Below are 12,110 nucleotides of genomic sequence, written 5' to 3' on the forward strand. Positions count from 1 at the left end.
CTGCTTTTTGAGAAAAGTAGAGCCCAGGACTTTCCAGATAAGTACAGGTTCTCATCTTGTGATGGTCAATCGGGTGGAGAGATGGAGTTGCAGAAGTATCAGAAAATTTTACAGCAGTAGTTCACATGTACATTCATTCATTGTTTTTTCCCTAAGAAATGGAGCAACCTAGGAGCTTATGCTACAGTAGAGTCCCATGCACCACGGTGATTACTTCAAGAACAAAGAAGCTCATACAAAGGTGTGATGTCTTTCTGTTGGTGCGAGGTTTCAAACTTGAAATTCTTTAAAATACATTTCCAGAGATCTATTTAAACATTGATATGCCACACTCAAAAAGCAGTGGCTTGTTGGTAAAATGCAATTCTGAAATGGAATACTGCTTTTCCATAAAAAGAAGAACCGCGTTCGGAAATTTAAATATCTTTTAAAATATTAAAAATAAACATACTCTCACAGCTTGAGGGTTTGAATGAACCATGTACCAAGGAGTTGAGACAATTCCTACTTTGGGTTATATCCTGGGACCCTCTCACGTTCAAAAGATGAACAGCATTTCTGCGGCATCCATCTACATTGTCAGTTCCATTCAGAAACCATTTTAGCATATCCCACACACAACGTGACTTTTCACGACAAATCACTGTTATGCCACATAAAACTGCTGTGCTTTTTCAGTATAAAAGAGTTTTGAGTTCTAGAGTTCAATACCAAAACTAGGCGTGTTCTGTAAAAGCTTAAATTAATCCATTCAGTGCACTTGCTTTTAAACAAGTCTATCTTGATTTTCTATCCTAGATAGAATTTCAGCTCAATTGTACTACTTTTCAAACACTTTGAAAAGAAAACTTTCCCAGTATAGAACCCAACACAAAGATGCTGAATATATTCTCTGTGATTTAATTCTATTTTCAGTCCATATTGTATATAGACTCCACCTGGGAAATTTTTCTCATTTAAATGGGGGGAAGTGATCTTTTTCAGGTAAAATTCCTTTCTTGGCATTTACAAATATTGACCATCATGCTGAATGTGGATATCCATCAGGAATCAGTGGAAAAAGCTTAATTTATATTATTTTGAAAGTAAATGTTTCAATGATAATAACAATCTTTTTATGTATTCCTTAAATACTTGGAATGGTGATTTAATATACAATCATATTTGTACAGGTTATTTTTCATCTTCAAAACACTTTGTAATTTTGCTTAAATACTCAACAAAAATGAGTAATTATTTTAAAATATTTTTCAACATTTTATAAAATAAAGCTTTAATGTATTGTTTTTGGATCTTGCTTGATCTGTCATTTTCTAAGTGATTAATCCCTGATGGATTACATAGAGTTATGTGACTATGTCTTTAATTGTATTTATAAATTTCTTGTCACATATTTGAGGCAAACCTGAGGATAGATCATTGAATAATTATTTCTTCTAAAATATTTCATTTCTCCATTTTCTTCTTTAGTGGTCTTTTGAAGAATCCAATCTGTTGAGAACATACCAGACATAATACAATTAGTTATTTGAATTTAGGTAATAAATACTAATCTCAGATAAAATTTAGTTTAGTAAAATGTTAGCAATTGTGGGCATACAAATAATATAATCAAGAGGTATTTTTTTCATAGATCTATTAAGTAATACTGAATGTCAAGAAATCTCATTTATCAAATTGCTATTTCATTTTTAACTTTTTTGTAAATTAAATATATCATGTCTCCTAGTAAAAACTAGTATATGTAGCAAACTAACTTAAAGGGTTTGGAAAAATATTTTGGGAGACATACAAACTGCAGTTAGCTGGCACTGTCTCTACTTTGCCATCACCTTTCTTTTTCAGGGATGTGGCAGAGAAATTTTCATCAAGTAACTGATGGTCATAAATTGAGGTAATTATTGCTGATGGTGAATCTCGTAGGTACACTATGGCTAAGGGGTTGGGGAGGATTTCTGAGTTGTCTGGATTAACTTTAAATGTGTTAGCACATCTGTCTATACAGGCTTGACATAAAGAGTCTCTTGAAAACACCCTGTATCATTTGGATATGAAAATGAAGTCACTGAACATATGAAAAATTTCACGTCGTGGTGAATGTGGGTCCCTTTTCATTATGCTTTGTGATATGGGGCATCATAAAAATTACAAGTGCTTTATAATTTCCAATTAAAGAGTTTAATGAAAATAAGGATAGGGCTTCCCTGGTGGCGCAGTGGTTGAGAGTCCGCCTGCCAATGCAGGGGACACGGGTTCGAGGGATTCGAGGGCATAAATGGTCAAACATATGCAGTTTTAAATTAGAGAAATTTTACTCAGGGCTTTATGTCTTTCTCCATGCCAGAATCTAGTTGGTGGTAGACGTCACAGAAAAGGTGACAAGAGAACAAATGAACATGAAGAAACAATAAATGTGTCTTCCTTAGAATGCCAGTTCTCCTGCAAGTATCAGGCCTTTTCCTTTGAGCCAACTATAAAAGTTCTGGATTCACAACCCATTAAGCCCTTTAACTTGTACCTGCATGTTCTGAAAATAAATCAGACAAGCCTTTTACAAAAGCAAGTGGTGAATCATGACTTTTCTCTTTCCTGCCTCGCCCAGTTCCTGACCTTTTCTTCTTCTTTCTCAAGTCTTTTTGCTTCTTTTCAACCTTCCTTTGCTTTCACATGTTAAATCCTTTATTTTAAAGCTTAACTTCTGTTATCTAAACTTTTCCACCCAACTGATTCTATTAACATTGGGTTTTCAGTGGAAGTTGGGTGATTAGAGTGGAGATTAGGAAAATACAGTTTATAGCTTCAAACTGAACAGGGCCAATACTAGTCAACATTTGCAACAAGTTAAGTTTGTTTTGAGCACCCAGACTTTCTTGGTAGCTTTCTCTTTCCTTCTTTTTCTTTTTGTATTTACTTAATGATCTTATTTGTGTCCCCCTAGTTCAAAACCCTGTGGCAAAGGTCTGATTAAACAGTCCTTGGCGGAAATACATGCTCAATGACTTTAATATACAATAAATGTTGAATGAAACATTTATATCAACATAGACTAATAGATGGCAGTGCTATTCCCCATCCACACTCCCTAAGGATATGCATATTGGATGAGGAACAAAGCTTTGGGATTATTAAATAAATCATCAAGGGTGAATCAGACATCAGTATGAGATCAAGTTAAGAGAGGAACGATCTGATTTCTCGGGGATCCTCTGTGGACCGAGTCCCATTCTATCCTATTGGCTATATTGACTTGACTGGGCGCCTCCCTTAGTGTGTGGTACCATATTTCAGGACATGTTTCCTAACTTATTTAAACCTGTGTCCTCTACAAGCCTTCTCCCTTCAACATCAAGCATATTAAGCACTACTAAGATTTTGTCAAGCTTTAATCTCTGCTATGCATGCTACGAAGGTAAAGCTATAAGGACTGTGCCTTTTGAAATGGAATTCTAGCTCTAGGAGGAAGCTTTAGCCTATTCCCTGCACAAAGTCTCAGACTGAGAATTTTGATGAACTTCCAGACTGGTGGGATTTGGAAGAAGAAGGAAGAAAGGATAGTCCTGAGGTTTCTGCCCCATATCTAGTTAGTCTAAAAAGATGCCTAGGGGGGGCTTCCCTGGTGGCGCAGTGGTTGAGAGTCCACTTGCCGATGCAGGGAACACGGGTTCGTGCCCCGGTCCGGAAAGATCCCACATGCCGAGGAGCACCTGGCCCGTGAGCCATGGCCGCTGAGCCTGCACGTCCGGAGCCTGTGCTCCGCAATGGGAGAGGCCACAACAGTGAGAGGCCCGCGTACCGCAAAAAAAAGGTGCCTGGGGATGAGAGTAGCTCTTCTGAGCCTACTGCAGATCAAATTCTTCAGGGAGGTTCGAGCAGGAGGAGGGCCAATTAATCTTTTCAGTATAATGGAGCTGCTGAAAGTCTGAATCCAATCTGGGGTTCTCACTCCAGTACCAAATATTTTTATACATTTCAGAGAGTTTATGACCCTCTTAAACGAAACCCAATTCCTGGAGCTCCAGAGTGAAGAGCCTTGCCTCATAGCCTGCAGTGGTGGGACATGTTGGATAAGGGGTGGGCTTTGCAGATAGAGCATTGCTTGAACCCAGTCCCTTACTAGCTGGTAACTCTTGGGAGAGTTACTCTCTGTTTGCTTCAGTGTCCCCAAGGGTAAAATGTAGTTAAAATACTTAGTTGAAGAGGTTATAAGGAAAACAGAGTGAATAGAAGCAAGAGAGAACATAGAGTGGGGTGGGGGTGGGGGGCTAATAGTGCTGACACAAAAGTGAAATGCCCAGATTCAGATCTTTACTTTGAAACTGACAAACCATGTGGCCTTGGGAAACATACTTAACTTTTCTATTACTCAGCTTCCTGGCTTACAAAATGAGGTCCATAATAGCATCTTCCTCATAGGGTTGATGTTAGTATCTAAGTGGAAAAGCTTAAAACAGTTCCTGGTATATAGTGAACACTCCGTAAGTGCTAGTTCCCCTCCCTTCTACTGTGGAATCACCGTTCTCATTGCTGGAGCTCCCACTGATGTGGCTGCTGAACTAACTATACCTACTGGTCAGGACAGGCCAAAGGCTGTTAAATGGTCTTTCTTTGGGCTTAAAAAGAAGATCTAAGAAGCAATCAGAATGTGTCATCAAAACATCTCCTGGATTGAAGAATGTGTTTGTTTTTATACTTATGCTTTTTCAGACTGATGACCAAAAAACAGGTGGCTGAAACTTATTTGTTCGTTTTAAAAAGAGGTATACAACTAGAGAGACTATCCAAATAGTCAGCTCTGGCTTTCCTCTCCTCTTGGCAGCGGTGTCCTAAAACTATACGAGCAAGTGCTGTGCTTAGAAGACCATACTGAAAGAAACCAACAGTAAAATCTTCTATTACAGGTGCATATGAACAAAGAAACCACATTCTGCATTTCAAGCACAACCTTGACACCACTAAGCCGGGCCTTGGGTACCACAGTGTGGCAAAGCCAGGTATTACAGACAGAGCACGGATACCCTGTAAAGTAGGAGGAAGAGCTGGAGGTTTGAGATGGTGGAGAATTCTGTCCTGGAGACTTTGCTGGAGAAAAGCAATGGAATCTATTTACTGAACTAAATGCTCCTGATATACATGGCTTTGTTCATCTTCTCTGAGAGTAACCCCACCAAAGAGGAAGTTAAGTCATTATAACTAATGTTAGTCAGAATGGATAGGAACAGTTGGTAATTTGGTGGGAGAGAAATTTGTTATTTAAACTATTTGATTAAAAGATAATTCTGTTGCTCAGGCATCAGAAAAATGAATATGTAACCACAATCTGTAGTTTTAACATAGCTTAGCTTTTAAACAAGACGATAAGTAAAATATAGGGTGATATATGGTAGAATAAATGCCAATTTGATATTTAACTAGAAAAATATTAAATTCAACTTTTTATGAGATTTTATGCTCTATTAAATTTATCCTAAAAGCTATCATTTCAGTTCTGCTTAATTTGAAAAAGGTACAGCTAAGTGTTTGAAAAATTTTGCATATCTCAGTTTAAGCAAAACGTCTATGTAAATATAGAGATTGACCCGACAGAAAATAGATGGTTACTCAGTTTTACAGGAGGATTTGAAACGGGAGTCTATGCAACTACAAGATTTCCGTTTCATCGACTAATTGAATAAATCTTTCATTTCTCACTCAGGCATGCAACTATTGCATAAAATGTGGTATTTTTATATAGTAAAGAAGCAGTTTTAAGATACATAGAGATATGTGATTAGGATAGGGCTTATCTTAACCATAATTCTGTTGCTATATATTCTTAAATTGACACAGGAATTCATTCTTCTTTTTTCTATAAAAGAGAGTTTTCATTCTTCTCTGTTTATAAAAGTAATGCATACTTAATTTAAAATTTCCAGTGTTATAGACAAATGAAGATCCCCTATAATCCTAACCTCTAGAGAGATCTTCCATAATTTTTGGATATGTCTAGTTGTTTTCTTGAACAAAAATGGGATCAAGTTGTGCACAATGTATGAGATATGCATTTTTCTTTTTAATTTTGTCGTGGTTATCATTTCAATTGCTGTGTGATACTATATTTCACAGCATGGATAAATCACAATTTGTTTCACCAATATGCTGTTGACAATCGAAGTAGAAAAGTCAAAGGAACTTTGGTTCTTACCTTCCACAGTGCTAATATGAGCAGCATTAATAGCAATAATCCAGCAAAAGCACTCAACAGGATAACCCATAACGGCACTCTGCCTGGTAGCCCATCTTTGGATATTTGAATAGCAAGCTGAAAATTATTAAACAAGATTGTTAACATTGATAAACATCTATTAGAACTCCCAGTACACTGAGTTCTTTCAGGCTATAATTTTCTACCAGACAGTGTGCTTAATCTCATTACTACATACAGAGAAAACAGTGAGTTCATACTTTAAAATGCCCTTCATCTATTCTAAATCTCTAACCATGTCATATTCATTATTACCAAAACAATTTTATAATTTTATCCTTCAGAAATTTATACATGAAGAGTAAACTATGTATGAATCAGAATTCTCAGTGGTAGAGGTGAATTTAACTCAGGGGAAACCAACAGTATTATATGTTTTAAAGATTTATTAGTAGCCTTCAGTGCATCATCACAATACCATAAGTTGGGGCTGGAACGTTGTCACAGGTTATTGACATATAAACCTGAGTAGGTCTTCTAATTCTAACTGTAACTTTAATTCTAATTCTAATGTGCTTTATTTTTTGTTTACAAATTGAGGTATAACTTTCATATAGTAAGATGCACAAATCTCAAATGTACAGATAAATGAATTCATGCATACATCGCCCCAGTGTGTTTTTTAATTATACCACACTGTCTATTCCAGTTGACATATTCTTAGCATCTTTAAATTAGGTCTTAACTGAAGCAAATCTTGAAGGAGACAGCTTCTAGAGTTCCAGCTACTCAAGCTCTCTCAGTGTGGCACCCAAACCTCAATGAAACTTGTCTGCCCTGCATCCCATCCCTTAGGTTTCTGAGAACAAAAACTAATTCAGGGGAGCTATCAATGACCAATAATAGCTCAAGGTTCTGCATCTCCCTTTAATGGGGAACATCTCAATTCCTTAACCTAGAGGGGAAGAGTAGGGGTTTAAAAAAAAAAGAAACTAACAGGGGAGATATTTGCATACAGTGGATATTGATCCAAACCCCTCAAACGGCTCCGGATAGGTCACTACTCATGCATCTGGAAGACAGAGCTGGCAGGAGTATAGATGTACAGAGAATCAGACCTTTGAAGACAGACTTTAAACACATCTAAAACATTTCCTTGAACTTAGAGGTGCAGAAAGGGAAATCTGGATGGGGTCAGTGACTTCCCCAAGATCACAGAACTACAAAATGATCATTTTTAGTGATTTTAACAATTTAAGTACAATTTGTCTTTAGGATAAAATGTAAAATAAAGAGCTCCATGCGGAATTTTAAACTAACATTTAGGGGAAATAAAGCTAACTGTAATATTTTAACAACTCATATTTAGGAATCAAATTTTCCAGTATAATATATACTCATATTTTTTGATGCTTACTGGAGAAATTTTAGCTTCTCTACATGTGGAATAACTTTTCATTTATTGGGTTAAGTGCTCTTTATAAAGTAAGTAAACATTATATCCAGATATTCTATGTATATATTCTTTAAAGGTAAATATTTATCAGAGGTCACTGGAATTATTTAAAATAGGTACGAATTTGAAATAAAAACATTAAAACATCAGTGTTAGGCAGCTTCCAAATAGAATTTTATGACTCATGATAACCACATGAAATATTTAAACTCTCATGATAAAAGGGGGAATTATGCTGAAGTGCTCACATCTATAACAGGTATTCTGGCCTTACTTTATAACAGGACGAGAAAAAAACGCACACCATTTTATTTTTACCCAGGACTCCAGCGTGAATTTGTATTGGGGAATAGTATTTCATTTTTGTTTCAAATTTCCCAATGACTAAATGAAGAAATCTTTTAAAATTTTACATGTATTCCTATACAGTATAAAGACACTTTCTGTACAGAAATTGTTTTTTCTAGTCTGTTCTTCAGATGTCAACTACATTTTATAATATTGGTTTTTAAGGAGGAAAATTACTAATGCATCATTTGTTATCAAGGTGAGAGTAGAAACATCAATTTACTGTGATAATTATAAGTAATCAAGTTAAACACGGCATGTTAATTGTAAATATCGCGGTTTTTCCCAGTTTCTTACCAAGAAGAATGAGACTGAAATCACACTTGAAGTTACTCAAGTGTAATTTGAAGCAGAAAGTGTCTGTCACTTATTGAGAGCAGTGCTAGTCACTGCTTTGGGGACTATAAGCAAATATAAAACATATGTTACAAACAGAGGGAAATGTATAATGTTTTCAAAAGTTGGAGTCACACTTACCTCTCTTTTTTGATTGCCAGCACTTAAAACTAGTGATGTATTTTCACTCTGAAGTTCTGCCCCTACAGTAAGATTTAAGCTGGAAAAATGTGCCTGAAAAGCAAACAGGATTTACTACTTTCAATATATTGAGCTAATCACATTGAGAGCTAGTCATGTTTTAGTGCAATTTTTCAAACTAAAATTTTTCTGACAGATTGAAACACTGGTTTAACATCCAGATGGAACTGATGGTGTGAAATGATGACTGTGTATCCATCATTCCTCTCTGCACTCAAATTCTCACTTAGATCCTTGTTATAAAATGGGGAATTTTTCTGAATAACACAGTTTCTGTTCAGATTTATCCTTCGCAAAACCAACTCCAAACCCTGTCCTTCTTTCATGTAGCTGGATATGGAATAGCTACTCTCTGGTAATGAGGTTTACATAGGAGCTTGTTTAGGATTAAGCATGAAATTACCAATATTCAACAGTTTGTGACTTACGAAAATAGCAACTTAATATGATTAAATCTAAAAATGGAAATTTCATATAATTAACAAAATACTTCTAATAGAGAAACAAATAATATAAAATACAATGGATTAAGTTTTAAAGAGCTAGTTGTCAGATGGATTTGACTTTATTAGGGGTTAAAAACGTCCTCCAAAATAGATAGCTAGATAGATTGTCTGATCTAATATAATGAGTCTATAATATATGTTAGCTCTACTCTTTGTTAATGCTGTCAAGGATTGTCTCTCTATAATTCTTTGTCCCTTAACTGAGTTCTAAGGTATTAAGATAAGTGCAAACTTTGCTATTGTATAGGTGTTTATCTCTTGAAGTGTAAAGGAAAGAACAAGAGAGACTAAAAAGAAGCATATACATGAAAGGGGACCTTGGAGATAACTTAGTTACTAACAGACAAGGAAAGTGACACCCAAATAGCTGGTTTAGTAGAGTTGGGCTTGGACCACATTTTTCCAGGCTTCCAGTCTTGTGTTCTTTCTAGAGAAGCACTCTGCTTTGCTTTTATTAAGTGTTGAACAAATGTTTGTTTATATTATTCAATTATTGCAGAGAACTATACAATCACTTACTTTTATAAAAGTTGGTTTCCATAAGATAAGTGAAACATTCACTTGGCTCATGTCAGAAGGAATCAGATTACATGTGATGGTGGCAAATTTGCATGCACTGCAGTCCTGTTTAAAGGCCCAGAGGTATAAATTAGTATTCTTGCCTTTTGATAAAAGATAGTGTATTAAAATATTCTACAACATAGTTATTTTTAGGTTGGTATTGAATTTATTCACTTGGAAAGCATGAGGTAAAATCAGTACTTGTCTTGGTAATTTGAATTTACCAGAATGGCGCCTCGTTTGATATCTTCAGATTTGGATATTATAATTTTCTTCCCAGAGTTGATACCAAAAGGATCCTGGAGGCTACTGGGTCTGCAGTTGACATTCTAAGAAATAAAAATATGTCTTTTATCAGACAACATCTGATGTCAGAGGGAAAAATGACTTGGTGCAATAATGTGAAGAATCTGTGAATGATAGCCATTGCCATACCTGAAAGATCCATCTTCGTAAGTGTGCCATATGGAAGAAGCTATTCTGCACCAGCCATATACATATACTACCCCCCCGATAATAATTATTGTTACCATGCCATTTTCAATTGTAATAGATAGCAGTGAGGTTGTTATGGAAAAGGAAGGATGCTAGTAGAACTTACTATTACATAAGTAATACATTCATTAATTTGTTTTCATCAAACATTAGTTTGTAGAGTCCCATAAAATAGAGAGAGAAAAAAATTTAACTCTACTGAGGAAAAAAAAAGGTTAGCATCTGTTAGTCAATATGTTGCCTCATATAATGGTTCACAAAATAAACAAACCAAAAAATCCAGAGAGGGACTTTTGTCTGTAGTTATGTATTCATCCAATAATATTTTTGGAGACCCTATACACCAGGGTAAGACACAGTGTGTGTGGTAGGGAGATGTAAGAAAGCGGCCCTATCGATGTTAAAATGCCATGTTTATAAGCTAGCTGATTCTTGGATGGTTTTTCTAGACTTAATCTAGTAAACCTTTTGCTTCCCTAGGACTCTCTACAGCCTTGATAAAAGGTAATAAGGATGAAGGTTCATAAGTAGTAGGACAAGTCTAATTTTATTCTTTCTAGGTTCCCACACACCAACATTTTCGGATTAGAGGTAAATGCTAGAGGTTTATGTTCTCCTTGCCTTTAGGAAAACATTTAAATATTACAAGTCAACCACCACTGTTGCTATTTCTTGATTTCTGAGAATACCTTAACTTAAAATCTCTGCAAAGAAGAGACTGTCAAATGCTGAAATAATGCATGCATTAATTCAATACTTATTGTGATTTTCTATGTTTTAGATACCTAAACCATAAAAATAAACTACCATATCGACTCATTCAATGCTATAGGTACAAAGGGGGCTAACTCTTGGGATGAGTAGGTAGTATTGTACCGTTTTGGGTGCAGCTGTGTGTGCTTAGGAGCAGTGAATAAGTCTTTTTATAGGGTGGTTTGATCACTTCAAGCAAATTAAAGGTGCAACAAACTCTTCAGGCATAAGTCAACAACTAGTTATCTAAAATCTGCTCCAGTGGATTGAATAGTGAGCCCCAAAAGATATGCCCAAGTCCTAATACCTGAAACCCGTGAATATTACCTTATTGGAAAATAGGGCCCTTTGCCGATGTAACTAAATTAAGAATTTCCAGATGAGATCATTCTAAATTTAGGGCAGGCTCTATATCCACTGAACGGTGTGCTTTAAGAGACAGAAAAGGAGAAGACACTGAAACACAGGGAAGATGGCCCTGTGAAGACAGAGATTGGAGTTATGCTGCCACAAGCCACCAGACGTTAGGAGAGAGGCATGGAATGAAGGGTTCTTCAGAGCCTCCAGAGAGAACCAACATTTTTGACACCTTAATTTTAGACTCTGGCCTTCAGAACTGTGAGAGAATAAATTTCTGTTGTTTTCAGCCACGCTGTTTTGGGTAATTTGTTACCACAGCAGCGGTAAGGAACTAACGCCTCTATTAAATAACTAGTGGAAGTCATTATTATTATTACTAGTAGTAGTGGTAGTATAATTTTCTAAATGCCTCTCCATGTTACTTTGATAAAATCTATTTATCATAGAGAATAAAAGGCTTTAGATATAAACTGAAGAAGATCACATAATGACATAACTCCGAGGCACACATGACTTACCTCAGAAGATGACCACCCACTTGAGTACAGTACAGGAAAACCATCTGATGTCATGTTGGGGAATGAAATTGACAGCTTAAGTTCTGGCATTGGAAAATGCCCACTTTTTCTAATCTACAGGGGAAGAGAAGAAATGTAATCCTTTCTTCCTCTTTCAACAGTAGTTTTTCTGTCTTACGTAGGATTTTGGTTCTTAATTGATGAATTAAGGTATGAAATATTTTGAACGCCAAAATGAATGCAGAGGGTTTATGGCACTGTACAGAGAATTGGCATAATTAAACAAGCAAAAAATAAAGATGTTTCATGGTCAGTGGTCATATGCATCAGCTAAAATCATATATTGGTTCTTCATCTTCCCAAAATGAGTTAATTTTTTTTGTGTCAATTTACCA

The 12,110-nt window shown here is 35.8% G+C and overlaps 1 protein-coding gene across 2 annotated transcripts in view; it reads right to left on the reverse strand.

The window, feature by feature from the left end:
- Positions 1-244: 244 nt before the first annotated feature.
- The window catches only part of ITGA1 (integrin subunit alpha 1), a 175,360-nt gene continuing 163,494 nt past the window's right edge, over positions 245-12,110 (reverse strand). Inside the window, exons 25-30 of one of the 2 annotated variants that reach the window (XM_007457201.1) lie at positions 11,716-11,829; positions 9,814-9,918; positions 9,548-9,652; positions 8,463-8,555; positions 6,182-6,298; positions 245-1,491 (exon numbers count right to left, since the gene is read on the reverse strand). In XM_007457201.1, coding sequence (XP_007457263.1) covers positions 1,447-1,491; positions 6,182-6,298; positions 8,463-8,555; positions 9,548-9,652; positions 9,814-9,918; positions 11,716-11,829 — 579 coding nt within the window. In that variant the 3' untranslated portion in view covers positions 245-1,446. The remainder of the gene's footprint in view (positions 1,492-6,181; positions 6,299-8,462; positions 8,556-9,547; positions 9,653-9,813; positions 9,919-11,715; positions 11,830-12,110) is intronic. The other variant, XM_007457202.1, reaches the window with a different exon arrangement.

The sequence above is a fragment of the Lipotes vexillifer genome, unplaced genomic scaffold (genome assembly GCF_000442215.2).
Source record: "Lipotes vexillifer unplaced genomic scaffold, Lipotes_vexillifer_v1.1 scaffold208, whole genome shotgun sequence".
Taxonomy (NCBI): domain Eukaryota; kingdom Metazoa; phylum Chordata; class Mammalia; order Artiodactyla; family Lipotidae; genus Lipotes; species Lipotes vexillifer.